General features: G+C 44.9%; 1 protein-coding gene across 14 annotated transcripts in view; it reads left to right on the plus strand.

The window, feature by feature from the left end:
• Susd1 (sushi domain containing 1) overlaps positions 1–21,811 on the plus strand; it is a 122,942-nt gene that overhangs the window by 25,840 nt on the left and 75,291 nt on the right. For 13 of the 14 annotated variants that reach the window (XR_014997264.2, XM_085677103.2, XM_085677104.2 and 10 more), the window contains exons 4-5: positions 3,597–3,749; positions 4,357–4,536. The exons of the other annotated variant lie outside the window; for it this stretch is intronic. Coding sequence is in view for 12 of the 13 variants with exons in the window: in XM_085677103.2 (XP_085533229.2) it covers positions 3,597–3,749; positions 4,357–4,536 (333 nt within the window). In the remaining variant the exon portion in view is untranslated. The remainder of the gene's footprint in view (positions 1–3,596; positions 3,750–4,356; positions 4,537–21,811) is intronic. 14 annotated transcript variants of the gene reach the window in all.

Raw genomic sequence — 21,811 nt, forward strand, 5'->3', positions numbered from 1 at the left:
ACACCCTCCTTCCTTTGTTTCCTGGGCTGAAAATGAATCTGTAGTCAAGGCTGGCCTGACACTAAGTAGGCCAGGCTGGCCTTGAACTGGTGGTGAGCCACCTGCTCCAGCCCCTCACCCCCACCAAGTACTAGGATTACGAGCATGACCCCCCATACCTGGTTTGCTCTTTCTCTCTCAAAACTAGCTCATTCCTAAAACGTGCTGCCCGCTTAAACTGTGCAGTACCCTGGTGGTTCTTAGAGTTCCACAATATCACCGCTGATTTTTGAAGATCTTCCATCTTCCCACCAAAGCCTGTTAGCTCCCCACTTCCCATGGACCAAGGCAACCAGATGGCCCTCCTTTGTCTTTGTAGTTTGCCTCTTGTGGAGACTGCTTTTGAACGTGGTCACAGTCCTCCTCCCTTTATTATCTCGGTGTTCTGAGATAGTTCTGGCACTTGTATCAAAGACTGCCTTTCCTACCAGCTACAGGCTTGTCTTTCTTCCTGGAGATGGGGCCAGGGTTGCAGTAGGTGCCCTGTACTGAGACATGGAGAGCTTGGATTGGCAAACCTGATTTCCAGTAGTGGCCTCTCTATTGTTTAATGCCATTTTGAGTTTCTATTTTTGGCATTCACAGTTTGTTTTCAATTTGTAAGATTTCATTGTATTCCTAGAAATTCCCCCTTGAGAATTGATGTATTATTTTCTTAATGGCACTTATTTGAGCTCTTCATGCATTCAGGGAATTTTGATTGTTACTGTTGCCACCCAAAGATCCCCTCGAGTTTAGTGGCTTTAAAGAGCAATTTATAGGTGGAGGAAAAGGTTCCTGGGTAAGGTGGAGGCTGGGGTTCAGATCCCCAGGTCCAAGTAAAGCCAGATGTGGTAACACATGGTAGCGGTAATGTCATTCTCTCGTGGTGAGTTGGGAGGTGGAGACTGAAGGATCCCTGTGGGCTTCTGAGCCAGCTAGCCTGGTGTATACAGCACTGGACAGCAAGCGGAAGGCAAGGATGGGTATCTGAGGTTGTTCTCTGGCCCAGCTGCATGCCATGGTGTGTGTATGCCTGCCCTCACACACATGAACATGTATACATATGTTTGCGTGTGCGTGCACATGCACACACTGAACAATTGGGTATTTCCCACAATTTCCGGTTTGGTCATATGATTCTTTTTATATCTGCTATGGACTGAATGATTACACTGAACTGGTGGCTTTGCTGACAGACAAAAGGAGGCCTTTAATATATTAGAACTCCAAACTGACAACTGGCTTGGTTGCTTTGGTTCTCCGCATGGCTTCTCCATCCCCATAGCAATTCCTCTTCAGGGATCTTCCTTGAGGCTTCTCCTAAGCATAATAGCTTAGACTTTCTTACAGCATAGCCACAAAATTCCAAGGAAAAGAAAAAGGAAGCTAGGCTTTTATAGACCATGTGTGGTGGTTTGAAAGAAAATAGCCCCCGAAGAAATGGCACTAATGGGAGGCATGGCCTTGTTGGAGTAGGTGTGGTCTTGTAGGAGGAAGTGTGTCATCGTAGAGGTGGGCTTTGAGGGCTCATATATGCTCAAGCTATGCCCAATGAGACAGTCCACTTCCTGTTGCTTTCTGATCAAGATGTAGCCAGCACCATATCTGCCTGCATGCCACCACGCTCCCTGCTATGTGGATAATGGACTGAATGAACCTCTGAAACTATAAGTGAGCCACCTCTTGTAAACCTTTAATTTTTTTTTCTTCAATTTTTGAGACAGGATCTCATTATGTACTCTTGTCTAGCCTGGAATTCACTTTGTAGACCAGGCTAGTCTCAAATTCATAGAGATCTACTGTGCCTCTGCCTCCTGAAAACTGGGTTTAAAGGTGTGTGACACTATGTTTGGATTTTTAAAATTTACTTATTGTAATTTCTCTCTCTCCCTCTGTGTGTGTGTGTGCGTGTGTGTGTGTGCACACCTGCATTTGTGTGCACCATGTATATGTAGTGCCAACCAAGAGCATCTTTGGATCCTCTGGAACTGCTTACAGCATTTGTGAGCCACCTGATATGGATGCTAGGAACTAAGCCCAGGTCCTCTGCAAGAGCCGAAAGCGTCCTTAACCACTTCCTAGTCTCTCCAGCACTAATTTTTGGTTTTTTAACACAGGATCTTGCATTCTAGTTAGTCCAAGCTGGCCTCAAACTTACAAGGTTCCTGCCGCAGTCTCCCGAGTACTGGGGTTACAGGCACTCACCACCATGTCCACCTCATTTTAGACATAAGCTCAGTTTGAAAGTATCCTTAATTTACAGGAACTGCATTGTCTGTTGTTATTTCTTTGCTTTCTGTTTGCTTGTTTGTAGGGCTGTAGGATTTACCCTGTTCTCGTGCACACTAGGGAAAGGCTTTACCACTGGGCTGCTTGCTACCCTCCACCTGGTTTTACTTGAGACAGAAGCTCATTTCACAGCCCAGGCTCCGCCTCAAACTCATGCCCCTCACACCTTGGCTCCTCACATGCTAGAATTGTAAGTGTGTACTGCATGTATGCCTGGTGCCTATGGAAATCAGAAGACAGCGTTGAATCCCTGGGACTGGAGTTAGAGATGGTTGTGAGCCACCATGTGGGTTTTGGAAACTGAAGAACCCAGGTCCTCTGGAAGAGCAGCCAGTGCTCTTGACTGCTGGGCCATCTCTCCAGCCCTAGTTTTTTTAATTTTTAAAATTACTTTTTTTTAATGTAATGTAATATGTGTGTGTGTGTGTGTGCATATACATGTATATATGTGAGTCTGAGATCAACACTGAGTGTCTTCCCCAGGTATTCTTCACCTTGTTTTTGAGACAGGGTCTTTCACCAAACCTGGAGCTAATGATTTGCTAGACTGATAGGTCAGCAACACCCATTGATCCTTCTGTCTTATTTTCTGGGGCTGGGATTATCGGTCTCCTGATATACCTGACTTTTATGTGGGTGCTGGGGGCTGAACTTGGTTCTTTATGCTTGTGTGGCAAGGACTTGACTTATGGGTTTCTTTGCCATTAAGAGCTTTGTTGATTGTGTGCTAGGCATTGAGACAAGGACCTTATTTACGTGGGGCAGGCATTTTACCACTGAGCTATATCCTGAACCCTCTAATATTTTTTGTTTGTTTGTTTGTTTGTTTTTGGAGTTCCATTTGAGGGAATTTTTTTTTTTAAGAATTCTTCTCTTTGTTTGTTTTTTGAGATAGGGTTTCTCTGTGTAGTTTTGGAGCCTGTCCTGGAATGCACTCTGTAGACCAGGCTGGCCTTGAACTCACAGAGATCTGCCTGCCTCTCGAGTGCTGGGATTAAAGGCATGTGCCACCACCGCCCGGCTCTTTTTTTTTTTTTTTTTTTTAATTCTCAACACACTGAGAAGTGTTTATAATTGAACATTTCCTATGCTTTCAGTGTCTTTGGTATGAAGAATTTACACACAGAACCTATAAGGAGCAAAATAAAATTTGAATCCAATGACAAACAAGCGCATGCATTCGTGCATTATTGGTATTGATGGACAATGTGAAACAGTGGCCACCACGATTTTCTTCAGTCTTTCCTGTTTTTCTCCCCTTTTTCTATTTTGGGATGGGTCTCCAGATGTAAATGAGTGTGAAGTTCCTGGCCTGTGCCGTCATGGAGGTCAGTGTATCAACACTCCTGGGAGCTTTGAATGCTACTGCATGCAAGGATACGTGGCAAAGGGCGGCCCCGAGCCCTTCCAGCCGAGCAGGGACGGCACATCCTGCACAGGTAGGCATCTGCCAGAGAGGCAGCATCGGGAGGTGAGACGTGGTGGGCATCATTTTCTCGTCTTCCGACGTTTATGGATCTGCATTGGAGACGCGAGGAGACATCATCTTCACATATTTTTATGAAATGAAACAAACGACCTCATCAAGATAGAAAGAGTCATTCTTGTTAAGGAAAAAAAAACCTAAACAGTCAACTTCAAGGGTTTATAAACTTTAGCAATTCATGGATATTTTGGTATTAACTCTTGCCTGTTATGTCTGGTAAGAACCTAATATCTCAACTGTGACCTTGAAAGTTAAGAAAGTACACTGAATTTAAGGGAGTTTGCCTCAGATTTTTACTTCATTGGGCAAGGCATCTCATTAGTGAGCATGAGTCGGGGCTGATAGCTCATGCCTTCTGCTTTGTGTAGATGCTGTTGTATTTCGGAGGGCCGGAAGAGCAGTAAGGACAATCGCTGGAAATGCACTCAAAGCCTCAGGGAAATGGATCAGTGTTTTTCTTAAAATAGGGCGTGGGGGTGTGAGGCACGGGTGTGGGTGGAGAGATGGCGGATTCTGAAAACGTGCCTTCGTAAAGAAGTCGACGTGGTTTTGTGTTTTAGAAATAGACTGTGGCTCCCCTCCTGAAGTCCCTGGTGGCTACATCACAGGGAATTACAGCTCCACGCTGGGCGGTCAGGTCCGGTACAGCTGCAAAGAGGGGTTTCTCAGCGTCTCGGGAGATGGAGTTTCACGCTGCACGGCCCTGGGCACGTGGGAATCTCCGAAGTTACGTTGCCAAGGTGGGTTTTCAAAAGCCTTAGCCTCCTGGATACAGTGTCCTGAGGTTGCTTTCTTTCAGTTTTCTTTTGGGATAGTAAACGTGTTAGATAAATCCAACACATTGTATTTGTTTCCGGTACGCTTTTACTTGGGTCTCTAGTATTTCCAGGGTCTGTATCTTGTCTGAAAACAACGGCCCTACCTTTTGTTTGTCTGCATTTATAAAATTCTAGTTTTTATTATGTAGTCTTGACTAATGTTTCCAGAATGAAAACCTAAATAGTGGGGTTAACATTGAATGTTTTAGTCTTATTCCGACTTGTATGGAAATGATTTTGGTGTTTCAACATGAATTCAGCTTTTTTTTTAAAAAAAAATGTAAAGCTACCTTTATTTCTGTGTGTATGTATGTTTGCGTGTGTGTATGTGCGTGTATGTGTACACATAGCACAATGTGTGTGTGTAGAGGTCCGAAGACAACTTGATGGAATCAGATTTCTCCTTCCGTCATGTGCGTCCCAGGGATCAACTAATGCCGTCAGGCTTGGAAATAGGCGCCTTTTACCCACTGAGCCACGTCACTAGCCACGATCTCAGCTCTTTGATGTGGGTATCTATGTATCCACTGCATATGGCACTATGTGCCAAGTACATTCTAAACAAAGCCCCCGACATTGGCTCATTTAGTCTTTAGAAGGTTCCTGTGCACAGACGAGCAGGCTGCGCTCTCCAGGCACAAGGAGGTTAAGGCCACACAACCAGGGGTGGAACTGGAAGTTGGAGCCTGAGAAGCCAGCTTCAGAGTCTGTGTTTTCAGTCACTTTGTTACTCACTTTTCTGTTTACTACTGTGATTGTTTTCGTTCTTTTTACTTTTTCTGTTTCCAACAGTTTCCATTTTAACGGTTCTTGGGTTTCCATATAATCTTAAGGAAGTATCCATCCATGTTCCTTTTGCTATTTTTTAATCAGACAGTAGCTATTTTTATGTCTTTTAAGCATGGATCCAAAGGTGACTACATGCATTTTCTTTTAATTCATAATGTGAGTTTCACTAATATTCTGATAATGATTAGTATTGTTGGAATGAATTATTTTGAGGCGTTGGCCTCTTATTTTAGTGAGGATCATATTTGCTAACTATTACTTAGAATTTTTCACTGATACTCAAAGGGTGCCATTTCTGTTATATTTAGTATCAGTGGCATTCTGAATTTCAAAATACCAAAGCATTTTTTTCTTCCTTGTTCTATAGAATTTTTAGAGATTTGGGAGATTCCATTTGGAAAGCCATCTGGATGTGACACTTTTGGGCACAATTTAGCCCCTGAAGTGTTTTAAAAGTTCCAATCCAAAGGATCACGTCTGTGGGCAGCAATCCTGAGTGATCTTTATGTCCTATTTACTTTCTAGATGGAAGGGACTTTTGATATACCAAAAAAAAAAAAAAAGAGTAATTGTCATAGTCAATATTGATTGTCAATTGACAGGGTCTAGAGTCACCAAGGAGACAAGTCTGGGCATGTCTGTGAAGGATTTTCCTAGGTTAGGGTAACTGAAGTGAGAGGACTCACCTTAACTCTAGGGAACACATTCCATAGGCTGGGATGTATTAAAAAAGAGAAGACTCATTGAGCACAAATGTCCATCCCTCTCTCCTTTCTGGCTGTGGATACAGTGTGAGCAGCTGGTCCCTTCTGCTACCCTGCCTTCTGCTGGATAGACTGTATCCCTTCAAACCGCGAGACAAAATAAACTCTCTCTTTCCTTGGGTTGCTTTGTCAGGAATTTTTCTCACAGCAAGAGAAGTATCTAATTTAGCAATGATGGGCAAAGGGACATCTCGATTTTCATTGACTCCATTGCACAACTAAGAAGTAGTGTTGTATGGGACTAAGTTAACCTTGCTGCTGTTCTACTTGTCGGGGTTTTAAACACGTGTAGACACTTTATTACCATCCTCAGAGTTAAGAAGTTCTAAGGGTACATTTTAGTCCTCAGATTATCTTTCAATGGATCAATTAAGATCATACACTTGGAATCAAATGTACTTTAGCAACAAAGGAGGCAGTCAGCTGAGGGAAGAGAACATATAGATGGAGAGAATTTACAGATGATTTACAGAAAGAGTTACAAATTATTTATCCAACAAGGTTTTAGTATCTAGAATATATAAGGAATTTGAAACAGTAGAAAAAATAATTCAGTTACTGAATAGGCAAATTGGGGCTGGAGAGAATGACTCAGCAGTTAAGCCTGAACTGCTCTCACAAAGGACCCGAGTTCAGTTCCCAGCATCCACATGAAGTGTTGTCACGGTAGCCTACCGTAACTTTAGCTCCAGGGAATCCACATACGTGCACAGACACACACCCATGTACATAATGATAATACAATAAACAGTTTTAAAAGAACGAGCCAATGATCTGAGTAGACCTTCCTCAAAAGAGTACATGCAGCTCTGTGGAAAAAAAATTCAGTATCACTAATCATCAGAGAAATGCAAACCGATTTCCACAGTCCTGCCGTCTTATCCCATTATCCAGCCATTATCCAAAAGACAAAAGATAATTCCGCATGCAGGGAGGGTGAGGAAGGTGGGAAACGCTTGATGGGAATGTCAATTAGTGCAGTCATTCTAGAAAACACTAAGGAGGTTCCTCAGAAACTACAAATAGAACGACTAGACGGGCTAGCTACCCCACTGCTGGGCATGCACCCAAAGGAAATGACTCAGCGAATGAAAGAGACACCTGCATGTGCATTCCTAACACAACCACCGCCCCCAACAAGGAGTCAAGATGTCATCAGTATTGGCATCCATCAGTGAAAGAACAGAGTTACATATTCATATATACATCAGACTATGACACAGCTATAAGAAGATGGGAATCTTGTCATTCGTACCAACATGAATAGGACAGGAGGAGGTTGTTAAAGGAAACGAGCCAAGCACAGAAAGCCAAACACTCCACGATCTTCCTTACATCTTGAATCTGAAAAGTTGATCTTGAGCCAGTGAGATGGTTCAGAAGGTAATACTGCTTACCACCGAGCCAGACGACCTGAGCTTGGTCCCCAAGATCCATATGGTAGAAGGAGAGAGCCTACTCCTGCAAGTATTCTTTTGACTTCCACATGGTTGTCATGACTCACACCTATACACCCACCAATACACCTGTAAACACACACCTATACACACACAGACACCTACCCATACACCTATATACACACATACCTACCTACCTACCTACACACACACACACACACACACACACACACACACACACAGAGCCTTGACATAAAAAAGTTTAAGATTAAACCAGGCTTGCTGGCATATGCTTTTAAACCCAGCAGAGCCAGGAGATTGACATGTAAGACAGCCAGGGCTATGGAAAGAGATCCTGCCTCAAAACAAATAAACAAAAATCAAAACTTAATATTAAAACAACATAAAGTTCTTCTCCTAGAAGTAGAAACTAAGCGGTGGTCTTTGGAGACTGGGAAGAGTTCTAGAAGTTCCACGGGACACCATCTTCTCTGTTCTTTGAAGCAGAATCTCTCACTTGTTTTCTTTCTTCAGAACTACTTGTTTTTGTTTTTTTTTTTTAAAGTATAATATTGTAATTAATACTTTGGGAATTTCATGCAATGCATTAATTATATTCACCTCCCCACTCCTCTTCCTAATTCCACCCGGGCCCACCCCTTCCCTCCTGACTCCATTCTGATTTCAGTCCTCTTTTTCAAAACAAGCCACTGAATCCAGTTTGTGCTGCTCACGTACGTGGATGCGGGCCATTCCTTGAGGGGTGGTTAGAACACCAGGGGCCACACCCTTACAGAGTCTTCCTCTCCCAGGGGCTGTCAGCTGTCCACAGCGTCTCAGGGGTGGAGCTCCATGGACCTCTTCCTGCACAGTGCTAGAATGTTGTCTGGTTTGATCTCCTGCAAGTTGTGCGCTGGCAGCCACAGCTGCTGTGACTTCCTGTACAGTGGTGTGCAGATCCTGTTGTGTCCAGAAGACACTATTTTTCTCAAGTTTTCATGCTTTCTGCCTCCCTTTCTGTTCTGTTTCTGAGCCTTGGGGTGGGGAGAGCGTGGAATGTGTGGCGTTCACTCGGTGCATGTGGCCCACTGCTCCACTGTCTCTCGCTTTCACCTGGATCTTATTGATTCTTCTAGGCTGGCCAGCCAGCCAGCCAGCCCCAGGGATCCCCCTGTCTCTCCCTCCCTACCACTGGAATTCCAAGAATTACAACTGTGCACCACCATGCTTGGTGTGTGCAGCGGTGGGACAGACGTCAACCCCAGGGAACATTCTTCAGGGGCCATTTGCTTTGTTTTCTGTTTTGTTTTGTTTTGCTTTTTATTCAAGACCTCTCACTGGGACCTGGGACCTGTGGTGAGCCCCAGATATCCATCCATCTCTGTCTTTCCAGCATAGGGGTTTGCTCTGGGGAGCAAACTCAGGCAGGCCTTGTGCGCATAGCAAGTACTTTGCTGACTGAACTGTCTTCCACAGTTTGGAACAGTCTTTAAACATTTTCAATCTTCCTTGGGGAGAAAAGACACAATTTTTAAAATAAGCAGAGAATAGGAATTCAAAGTTTCCATCACATGACATGGCTAAATGTTCAAGGATATGGGAATGCTAACCATTCTAATTTGGCCATGACACATTGTGTGTACATGTGTTGTATTAAGTGATCAGTCTGTACTGCATTAGCAAATAAGATTAGGGGTTGTGCTGCTGGTCTTACGTCAGCTTGACATACAAACTAGAGTTACCTGAAAAAGGGAACCTCAACTGAGAAAATGTCTCCTAAAGATCCAGCTGTAAGGCATTTTCTTTATTAATGATTGATGGGGAAGGGCCCAGCCCATTGTGGGTGGTTCCATTCCTGGGCTGCTGGTCCTGGGTTCTGTAAGAAAGCAAACTGAATAAGCCAGAGGAAATAAGCTGCACCCACCTTGGCCTCTGCAACAATTCCTGCCTCCAGGTTCCTGCCCTGTTTGAGTTCCTGTCCTAACTGAAGGAGTTAACTCCCTTTGACAAGGAACAGCAGTAAGGATGTGTAAGCCAAATAAACCCTTTCCTCCCCAAGTTGCTTTGGTCATGGTGTTTTATCACAGCAATAGTAACCTTAACTAAGACAAAGGTCAAGTACAAAGAAGAAAAAAATTTAGCAAATTGTGTTGTGTGATTTTTTTTTTTTTTTACTCTTTTGTCTTTTGGGGGAGTCCCGCCACTCAGCTCCTAAATAAATCACACACAGAGGCTTATTCTTAGTTATGAATGCTCAGCCTTAGCTCGGCTTTTTTCTTGCCAGCTTTTCTTAGCTTAAATTATCTTGACTACCTTTGGCCCCTGGGCCTTTATCTTTCTTAATTATGTATTTCTTACTCCATTACTGGGCGGCTGGGCGGCTGGGCGGCTGGTCCCTAGCGTCCTCCTCTCCTTGTTCTCTTGTTCTTCATTCTCTCTCCTCCTAGATTTCTCCATTTATTCTCTCTGCCTGCCAGTCCCGCCTATCCTTGCTCCTGCCTCGCTATTGGCCATTCAGCTCTTTATTAGACCATCTTGTGTTTAAGACAGGCAAAGACTCACAGCTTCACAGTTAATCAAATGCAGCCTAAACAAAAGTCACACACCTAAAAATAATATTCCCCAACAAAATTGCATCTATAAAACCTGGGCTTTAGCTAGGTAGTGGTGGTATACACCTTTAATCCCAACACCCAAGAAGCAGAGGTGGACAATCTCTCTAAATTCAAGGCTAGCTGGTCTATAGAGTGGAGTTCTAAGATGGCCAGAGCTACACAGAGAAACCCTGTCTGGGGGCGGGTAGAATCCAAAACCTAGGGCTCCTATACAGAACTCTGTGATGCTCTCTGTCTAAACTGAGAGCAAAGGAAGGTTAATTTAGAGGAGGGAGTTTTTCCATTCCCCCAAGGCATTGTTATTTAAAGAGTCGTTCCTGTTTCTCTCTGCAGGCCCACCACCTCCTCCACCCGTGTCACCACAGGGCCCCAGTTTCTCACTGCCTCCTCTGCTCCCCTTGAAGAAGCACCCTTCTTTTTTACCCCTCAGCCTTCCCTTGGTTCCCAAATCTGGGCCATGTGCCTGTAGACACTGTATTTTTAGCCGGGTTCTAAAACTAGGGGAATTGGGAATTCCACCAAACACACCCTGAAACTGTGAATTTGGCTGCTACGGAGCAGGGTGCTTGTGAGGGGGACAGCGGCGTGTCAGGCTATGGCTCTGAGGATTGGTGATGGACTTCCCTTATCAGAGGAGGAGTTAATGGTTGACATTGGTCTTCCGGTCTTTGTATCCCCTGGAGTAGCCTGAAGTATGGAGTCCTCCATTCCATTAGACCTGAAATGGTACCAGGACGTGAGGTCTGAGAGCTTCCACGGCAGCCTCAGTGGTCCCCCTTCCCACTTAGGTGACTGTATTGAAGTGCCTGTCACACATTTTCATTAGCTCAAGGGAAATGAGAGAACTGCCTTCCTGAACCTCCCATCAGCCTGTTATTTCTTATTTTTTAGAGAAGACATAAGCTGCCAGAGGCAGGTTAAAGGACTTACAGTTTTGAATTACAACCCAGTGGTGAGCAGAGGGGAGGGGATTACTGTAACTGGGCTCCTAGTTCAGGATTTCTATTGCTGTGATGGAGCCATAACCCAGCAAGCTGGGGAGGACAGGGTTTATTTGACTTCTGCTTCCTCTGTTCATCACGGATGGAAGTCAGGACAGGAACTCAAGCAGGTCAGGAACCTGGAAGCAGGGGCTGATACAGAGGCCGTGGAGGGGAGCTGCTTACCTGCTTGCTCCTCATAGCTTGCTTAGTCTGTTTGCTTATCGAACCCAGGACCACCAGCCAGACATTGCACCATCCACAATGGGCCGGGCCCTCCCCATCAATGTCTAATTAAGAAACTTCTCTACAGGCTTGTCCACAGCCCAGTCGTATGGAGGCAGTTTTCCCAACTGAGGTTTTCTCCTCTTTGATTACCATAGTGTGTCAACTTGACATGAAAGTAGCCAGCACCCTGGGTCATCATTAACAACCAATCTACAGTCTGGGATTACCACTGTATGGGCCGGGACTAAGAAAGCCTTGAGTGAGACTCAAGTATACCAGCCAGCATCCATCCTGTTAGGGGCAGATATGTACAGCACACTGAGAGGTCAGAGGAGAACAGGGAGTGGGTGGGGTCGTGGAGACGTTGTGCAGTGTGTTGAGTGCAGAGTCCACTATTGGCGAATCAATCCCACACCAGTTATGTTTTAAGGGGTTATTTATTTTGGGGGGTAAAACTTATATACACCATAAACCGTCAGGAAGGGAGCCTAGTCGCAGGAGCCGGGAGCAGGAGCCAGGAGCAAGCACCGGAACCAAGAGCCGGAACCAAGAGGGCCTGATCCGGATATGTTTCTCTTTTTAAAAGAGAAATATACCACGCCCCAGTGGGCTGGTATTTCAGCAGCTATTGGCTGACGGAGCGGAAGTCACTCCCCGCTGCACTGTGGGCTCGTATTTCAGCGACTATTGGTTGAGGCAGCGGAAGTTACTCCCACAACACCCCGCCCTCCCGTGCAAGAGTCCAGTGAGGAACAGTCAGTGTTGACAGCCCGGCTTTGGGGTCTGGGAGCGTCTGTCTTCCAGATCTTCTCTCCTGCCTGGGACCTAGGATGTGACTTCTTACCATCAGTGTGTCTGATACTCAGGATGTCGCCTGGTGGGACAGCCCTTGCCTTGTGTGTGTGAGGCCCTGGGTTCGAGCCCTAGGACTGGAGTGAAAAAATGGATTTGGGACAATCCCTTTCTTTTTTAAGTTGGAGGTGTGGCGGTGTGAACCTATAACCCTGCCAGCTGGAGGCTGAGGCTAGCTTGAGCTACCTAGTGAGACCCGGCCTCCAAACTAAAGGCCCATGTCTGTGTTTGCTGTGCCCTCTCCAGTGCCGAATCCCCACACTGCAACAAAAAGGAACCTTCCAAAGTAGACACTGTGTAATTATTTTCTCTACTTTAGAGTGTCGAAATATCTAAATGACTCCTGAGTTTAGGAAGAAATCCAACTCCTACCTGTGGCCTCTGAATGCATGTGCATTCCGGTTCTCTCCCCATTCTCTCCCATCTCCCTCCCATTCCTCACCGGAGCCCTGTCTCATCTTGACAGAGTTCACAGACGTTTGAAAAAAGGCCTTGCACAAATCAGTGCCCTTGCACAGCAGCTGCAGCTTCTGAGTGCTGAGCGCTGGAGGCATGTGGAGAGAGTTTTCTTTATGTGTGAGAGTTGACGATCCTGCTGTTGCCCAGTCTGTCCTTGAACTCCTAGTTCAAGAACACCTGTGCCTCCCCTGCAGTTGGGACTACAGACTCGCACCACTGCTTTCCGATTTAGCCTGGAGAGGGTTCTGGTACCAAGCCGGGATACTGGGATGCAGGAAGATGGACACACATCTGGGGTCTATGGTCTGTGCTCAGGTGAGGCAAAGTTTGGTTCATCTGGAATATATTTTCTGGTGTCTTACTATTTACTAACTTTATAAAATACTTTCATAAACGACATTGCCTTTCTTCCTTTTAAAACCATTTAAAACTGTTTCCGATAAGTAGATGTGGCTAAAATAATTTTGTATTTTGTATTCACCTGGCTGTGCCAAAATGAGCATGGCTTTGCTCAGGAAACTGCTAAGCATGTGACACAGGAGCTTGGAAGACTGAGAGACCTTTGTGACTTGTGGTTTAGTCACTTGCTGGATGCTCCCAAAGCTTGTTTCCCTGTATAGAAATGATAAGTTGCATCTCGTTCCATACTTTTGTTTTTCCCTTTTAACACTCTCTGAGGCTTTGATGAGAGAGTGATGGTATGGGGCCTGCCTGCTTCACAGTTGCTGCTGGACTAATGTTGCACTCACAAACCGGAGAGTCGTTCATACATATGTGTATGTATATGTGTGCGCGTGTGCATGTGTGTGTATGTGTGCACGTGTGCACGTGAGTGTTTGTGTGTGTGCATGTGTGTGTATGTGTGTTTATGTGTGTATATGTATGTGTGTGCACGTGTTTGTATGTGTGCACGCGCTTGTGTGAGCGTGTGTGCATGTATGTGTGTGTGTGCACGTGTGTATGTATGCGCACACGTGTGTGTGTGATGTGTGCCATTGTATATGTGTGCGTTCCATATGTGTGTCAGCACATGCCCCATATGCATCAGCACAGGCTTAAGGTTAATGTCAGGTGTTCTCCTTGACTGCTCACTACCTTATATACTGAGACAGGGTCTCTCATGGAGCACAGAGCTGGCCATTTAGACAAGTGTACTTAGCCAGCTTGTGCTGTGATTCCTCGCATTGCTGGGGGCCACCACTTTTACATGGACTTTTATATAGGCTTTGGAGCTCCAGACTCTTGAACCACCTTCCTAGCCAGCCTCAGGGCAGAGTCGTAGTTGGAAACTGAGACTGGCCTCAGATTCAGAGGTAGCTTTGTATGTAGCTGGTTTTTCAACCTTAGCCTTCTAATTGCTGGGGAACAGTATGTGCCACCACAGCTGGCTATATTTTTAACCCAGATAGGAAATCTGCATCTTCTTATCATAAAGTGAACATATGTGAAATTCTTTTTTTTTTAATTTTTCTGAAACAGGGTCTCACTGTGTAGCCCTGGCCATCCTAGAACTCACTCTGTAGACCAAGCTAGCCTCGAACTCACAGAGATCCTCCTGCCTCTGCCTCTCTAGTGCTGGGATTAAAGGCATGTGCCACCATGCCTGGCTAGATGTGAAATTCTTCAATCTTCACACTCTCTCAGTTATTTGTTGCCAATCCAGAGATTTTACAACTGTTTGTAAAACTGAAAGTTTTACAACTGTTTACAACTGAAACATTAAAATGAAGGGCTCTAATGTTACCCTTTGAGAAGAGAAACCTCCACATGGCGGCCCGAAAGCCTTACAAATGATTAACACCTCTACCGATAGAACATCTTGACAAGCATGCAGCTACCCCCCATTCTCCCTCCTAACATGCGTTTTTCACCCTGTCACCTCCTCCACAACTTCAGAAGTGTTCCAATTCTAGCTGTTTCCAAACTAGACACTAGTTATTGATAGTACGAGTCATTGTGTAAAATGGATTTTTTTTCTTCCAAACGAGCTCTCTCTATGAACATGATTTAGAGAAGATATATTTTTTCAGGACTGTAGTGATAGAAGGCGTCAGATTACAAAATACATCCAAAAGAAATTTTTGCCTTCCTCCAGCCTTAAGGGCAAGTGGCCCTTTGGGTACTAATGAGTTCATTAGCTTCATTAGGGCGGCTAATAAGCCTCTGTGCACAGAGAGCATCATGGCATAGAATAATTCTTCTGTTTCCCTCTGACAGTTACAATAGCATTTTCTAAATCCAGCTTCCCCCAGCCTGAAGCATTATATTCCAACCCTGCCCCCAACCCAATGGCAGACGCGGGTAGTGCCCAAACAGCCCTGCAGGGAGGGTCTAATGACACTTAGTCACATTCAGAGCACCACGCCAGTATGAGGAATGCTGCTGCCAGCCACAGATTTTAGCTTCCTTCCTTAGGCTGTATCACTTGCATGTGGACAAGGTCAATGCCCTTAACAGTGTGGTAACTCACACACCTGCATATAGGATGGTAGGTTCAATCCACAAAGCCTAGGACTTGTGTTGGTTTATCTGATCCCAAATACTAGGGTAGTGTATACTCTAGGCTCAGTCTGCGTAGATCGCTTGGGCCCTTACAAACACTGTGTTCGACTATGTTCCAGGTGCCCTCTAAACTTTTGATTTGATCCAATTATTGCTGGATAAAAATAAAAATTGACTTTAATGTGATTTTTTTTTAGCTTGCACACTTTTTGTTTGTTTGTTTGTTTAAGACAGGGTTTTTTTTTTTTATCGCTTTGGAGCCTGTCCTGGCACTAGCTTTTGTAGCCCAGGCTGGCCTCGAACTCACAGAGATCCGCTTGTCTCTACCTCCCGAGTGCTGGGATTAAAGGCATGCGCCACCACCCCCTGGCTCTTTTGTAGAGTTTTATATGTACTTATTTTTCTGTGAAATTTTTTTTTGGGGGAGTTGGAGTCAACAGTGCAATGGCTATATTATCCATTCTCCTGGGGACTGGCAAGACACCCGCCAGAACCCATGTGCACTCTTGGTCACTTTCTTTGCTTTGTTAGCTTTTCATCGATTGATTTCCAACAGTCTTGGGTGAAGCCTTCTCTTACTCTGCTGCTTCCGCCATCAATCCCCACCGTTGCCATTGTTTCTAATAAACAGCAGCCAGTGGGGGGGGGGCATTGCGGTGCGGTCAGTTTTGATTAAATGCCGCAAATGAACTGCCTGTAGCCTTCATCAGGCATCTCTCTTTCTGGAGTGTTTTCATGGGTAGGAAGACACCCACAGCTCAAGATAAGATGTGACTTTCTACTATGAACGTGGTCTCTGGTACGTCCACAATACAGTCCTCCCACCAGGGAGACCAGGGAGACCTAGTTTGAAGTTGATTATTCAAATAACATTGTAGACAATGGGAGACGCAGGGAAAATTCCCGGCCATGCTCATAATGAGTCGACTGTATTCCTAGCACAGGTTTAGGCGTCCTTACTTAATACTGTAATTAGCCAGAGAAACATGCGCTTTAATGAGCAACCGCATGCATGTGCCATGCAAATTTGTGCTCTTCATCCTTCTTTCCTTTGCATATAAACTGTTCTAATGTTTATTTCCTTGTGATGGTACGGGCTTTAGAAGGTTTTAATACAGAAATTTAATTTAGTACTTTGTTGGCTGGACTGTTGATTGGAATGACTTTAAGCTTGCGGGGGAGCGGGGGGAGGGAGGTCTCTGTGGCATGACATCAAAGAAATGGTTCCCTCCAAGTCCAGCATGGTGAGTCAGGGAGGTGGTTTTCTCTTCTCTCTCTCTCTCTTTCTTTGCTTTTTTTTTTTTTTTTTTTTTTGCTTTGTTTTTGTCTTTCGAGACAGGCTCAGAGGATGAGAGCACTGGCTGATCTTCCAGAGGTCCTAAGTTCAATTCCCAGCAACCACATGGTGGCTCACAACCATCTGTAATGAGATCTGGTGCCCTCTTCTGGCCCACATGGATCCATGCAGGCAGGATATTGTATCTATAATAAATAAATAAATCTTAAAAAAAAATACAGATTGCACTTCTGAAGGAAAACATGAGGTACTTTCTGAGAATGGCTTACATCACTTAACATGGTGGCTCTGCAGTCCCAGACCATTCCCTGGAGCCTAATGGTTTAATTGTTCTTTAAGTCTGGGTAATGCTCTATTGAGTGAATCTGTGTTTCTGTATGTGTTTGTAACACACAGGCTGATTCCTTACTTGATAGTTATAAATAGCCCCTCAATAAATACAAACAAGTATGTATCTCTGTAGCATTTTGACTTGGATTTCTTACAATATATGTACCCAGGAATGGGATAGCCAGATCACACGGTATTCTGTTTTAAATTTTTGAGCAACCTTGTACTTACTTCCATGTTGGCCGTCCACACTCCCACCAACAGTGAGCTATACTTGTGATTCCTCCACCTGCATCCTAGTCAGCATTTGTTGTCTTGGGGCTATTTTATTTGATTGAGGTGTTCTTCAGTTCTGCACATGGCTGGATCATCCCTTGGATCCTAATGAAGAGGTTCCATGTCCAGAGAGTTCAGAGACTCTTCCTGATCCTCTATTGGAAACGCCATCACATTCTCTTACTTAATGTTTAACTGTTACCACAGTCTGAATTCACCTCATAATTTTTTTGTATACTGACCCACTTGGTTCCGTGAGAGCTACGACTTTGTCCATATGTTCAGTGCTCAAGTGACCAGCATGAACTAGGTACTCAACAAACAGACAACATTGAACAAATTAGACAGACCACAAGAGAGGAGGGAACCCACAGCTCTATCAGTCAGGAAGATTAGTCCTGGAGAAGGATTCTTCTGGGTCTGAGGGAGAAAATGCTTCTGCAAGAGCAAGGATAGGTAGAGCGGAAAATACTGGACAGTCTCAGAGATGGAGCAGCTCTTGAGTGAGCTCTGGGACACCCCCTGATTACTCCTGTGACTTTGAATGTCCGTTGTCCACCTGTATGATGGGAAAATGCTCCTCCTTACTGTGGAGGGTTGCTACAGGCAGTAATTCTTTAGTCTTTGAGCCCTATTGGAGATTCATGTGATGACTAAAGATACTCATTCACACCATCATTTCATTCAGATTCCATTGCTGTGAGCTCCTGCTAGGACAGCCTGGTCCACACAGAAAGAGACTGCAAAAACATGCGTGCATACACACACACATACACACCACACACACCACACAAACATCAAACAAACCACCCCACAAGAAAAACCAAAGCAACAAATGGCAAAAACAAAAATCTCACCCCAAATTCCAGCTGGGGATGTGTATCAAAATCAGCCGAGTTTTGTAAAAATGTGGGCATCTAAGACCTCTACTAAGAACTCCTGATCCAGAGGAGTTCTCTCTGGGCAGAGACAGGGGAAGTGTGCCAACCATACTAGCAACAAAATACCTGTCACAAACTGTTCCAAGGATGAGTGGTTTCTCTTGGGTCATGTTTGGGGAGGTAGAGTTCAACATGGTGAGGAAGGCACAGTGGCCGAAGAGTCTGGATTCATGGCAGTGAAAACTTAGGAAGTAGCTTGCTGTATCCGCAAAGGTGAGGAAACAGAGAGATTGGCTGGAGTCAGGACCAGTCTGTATAATAAACCTCAAAACCTACTAGCCCACAGTAACCCATGTCACTCCGGAAGGGTCTGCATCCCAAAGTTTCTACAGTTTCCCAATGGAGTACCACAAGTTAGGAACTAGGTCTTCAAACACTTGAGCCTCTGAGAGACATGTCACACTGAAGTTATAATCCTCTACTGCTGGCCTCAATAGGCTCAGGGCCATCACAGAGTGAAACACACATTTAGCCCAACTCCAAGGAGCCCTGTAGTTTTAACAGCTTCAACACTGGTCAAAAGTCTCCAGTCTGAAGTCTTTTTTCTGAGCCGTAGGCATACTTCAGGCTGTGAAGTCAAAACACAAGTTATGTATTTCCAGTATACACTGGCTATCATGGAGGAATTTGATGATAGCAAGGAAAGGCTAGACCAAACCAAGGTTGAAACCCATCGAGGACGCGCCAGCCTCTGAAGTTGCGTATCCAGTATCCAGAGCTTGTGGTACCATCATCTGGGACTCAAGGGCCTCGAGTAGCTCCACCCCATACAGCTCTGGTACCTGAAGTACAAGTGTCTTTTCTCTTGGGCCAGCTCTACTTGGTACCTGGAGGCGTCCTTGGCAGACAACCACATTTTTGACGTGTCAACTGTAACCATCACAGCTTCATGCACAGCTCACTCAGGAGCCCACGTCCAGAATCCAACCCTGCCACACGTTGCTTGGCCTCAGTGTCTTCTTTTCTTGAGATCTTGATGAAACCCTCCATGACCCTACAGCATTTGCATTCCATATTCCTGCAGAACTAGCACCAAATTCCACTGTCAACTGGAGATGTGCCTGGTCTTCATTTACCACAGTTGTAGTGGTCTCTGATGCCTGCCTGACCGGAGGCAAACATTTCCTAGGCAGTCCTACTTGAGCAGGGGCAGAAAACCCTGCAGCGGTTCTCCCTGCTTGCATATTCCTTTTTTGGGGAGGCACTCTCTTTTAAAAGTAAGTTTTAAAATTAGTTTGCATTTGTACACGCTGGAGTCTTTGCTGGGTGGGCTCTCACTCTCGCGGTACCATGGTTTGTGCCCTTAGGCCTCAGAGTTTGAGGCTTCCATTCACTGGTGCTAAGCTAATTTAACAACTACGGTTTGGTCCACACCCTCCTTGTCTGTAGTGTTAAGTTCCCACGCTCCTTTCCCTGCCAAAAACACGCCTGAAAAAACTTTTCTGTGCTGCTTTTCAGTCCTTCCTGGCGCTATAAATGTAGCTAGAAGAAGTGAACAGTGGCCATGCCACACGCTTAATGTTATGGCATCTTGAAGTTTCCTTTAGCAAACAAGTTAACATAAGACTTTCAGATTCAGCTTCATTCAGCCTTTGAGAAGCCAGGTAGAACACAACTTGACTCTGATGTTGGATGCCCTTCTATATGTGGTGAATATGTTTATTGCCATTGGTTAATAAAGGAAGTGATTTGGCCAATAGCTAGGCAGGAAATCTAAGCAAAGATACAGGGGAAAAGAAGGCGGAGTCAGGAAGATGCCAGCAGCTGCTGGAGAAGCAAGATGTGAGGTAATAACAGGGCTGTTGCAGGAAGCCGCTTGTTCCGTTTCCAGCTGCTCAGTCCTGAAATAATCACACAGAAATCATATTATTTGCAATACTGTTTGGCCAATAGCTTAAGCGTATTTCTGGCTAATGCATATCCTAAATTAACCCATCTCCATTATTTTATATTCTACCATGAGGTTTGTGGCCTACTGGCAAGGTTCTGCCTAGTGGCTTGCATCTGTCTCCAGCAGCAGCTCCATGGCTTCTTTCTGACTCTGCTGCCTTTCTTCCAGCATTCAGTTTAGTTTTCCTGCCTAGCTTTACCCTATCATAGGCCTAAGACAGTTTCTTTATTAACCAAGGATATTCACAGCACATAGAGGGGAATCCCACATCACATAGCCATGTGGCAAAACAGATTAATAGAATGGGTTAACTTAAGTTGTAAGAGCTAGTTAATAACAAGCCTGAGCTAATAGGCCAAAAAATTTGTAATTAATATACGTTTCTGTGTGATTAACTTGGGACTAGGCAGCCAGGAAATGAAAGCTCAGCCTCCATTTACGAGACTCTGTTGTGGAATATTAGTTTAAGGTGTGTTACATTTGTTTATGCTCTGGAACATTTGTTTAACCATGTAAAGATGTGTTGCTTTTGTTTATTCTGCATGTGTTTAACTCTGTGAAACTGTGTTACTTTGCCTGTCTAAAAAGCACCTGATGGTCTAATAAAGAGCTGAACAGCCAAAGACGAAGCAGGAGAAATGATAGGTGGGGCTGGCAGGCAGAGAGGTTAAATAGAAGAAGGAATCTGGAAAAGAGAAAGGAGCAGGAGAATAAGGAGAGGAGGGCATCAGGGGCAGCCACCCAGCCACCCAGCCACCCAGCCACCCAGCCACCCAGCCACCCAGCCACCCACGGAGTAAGAGTGAAAGTAAGATATTCAGAAGTAAGAAAGGTAAAAGTCCAGAGGTATAAGGTAGACAGGATAATTTCAGTTAAGAAAAGCTGGCTAGAAACAAGCCAACCTAAGGCCAGGCATAAATAAGCAAGAATAAGCCTCCATGTGTGATTTATCTGGGAGCTGGGTGATGGGCCCCAAAGAGTCCAAAGAGCAAAAGAGTAAAAACAAATCACGTTCTGGCATTCCAACAAGACTCTTTGACAGCGTGTGGCACAAATAGCCCCTCGCTTGTCCCAGTAGAACCCTTGTTCCCTGAAACCTCATGAGCTTGGCCTTCACCGTCACTTCTCTTGGTGGTCAGATCTTCCTAGCTTCCACCAGAATGGCCTGTTAAGCTCTGCTTGCTGCAGTGGCTTTCATCCTGTGGGTTGTGATTCTTTGTGTGTGTGGGGGGGGGGTCAAAAGACCCTTTATAGGGGTCGTATATCAGGTATCTTGCTTATCAGATATTTATATTACAATTAATAATAGTAGCAAAACTATGGTTATGAAGTACAGCAGAGTAACTTTGTGGTCGAGGTCACCACAACACGAGGAACTGTATTAAAGGGTCACAGCGTTAGGAAGGCTGAGAACCACTGGATTACAGCATAGTAAGGCTTCTGTAACCCGGAGCTCTACATTCTCCAATGTTCCCCCAACAAGCGCGTTTAGAAGGCCTGTTGGGGGAATTAAGCCGAGTCGCTGAATTTGGAGTGAACATTAGAATGAATCATTATTTTCTGGAAGGACTTTGACCCTGAAGAATCCGTGTGGAAAGCAATGTTTGCTTCCCATGATCTGTAGAATTGTTTTGCTGAAGGGGCATTGCAGCTGTCCAGTGACTTTGGTCACAAGATGCCTCAGGCACGCCTGAGACTCCTGTGTTATTGTGTATTGCACACAATACATAGCAGACACAGTGCCATGAGGCCCTGTGATGTCCTTCAGTAAGACATGCAAATTAGACTAGGAACCTTGGTATGAGGAAGTACTTTGTGTGACAATCGATAAATATGCCCATATAAGGTTGTTTGGGGTTCAGTCCTTCAGAGAGGC

Source organism: Myodes glareolus, chromosome 16 (genome assembly GCF_982192425.1).
Source record: "Myodes glareolus chromosome 16, mMyoGla1.1, whole genome shotgun sequence".
In the NCBI taxonomy this organism is placed as follows: domain Eukaryota; kingdom Metazoa; phylum Chordata; class Mammalia; order Rodentia; family Cricetidae; genus Myodes; species Myodes glareolus.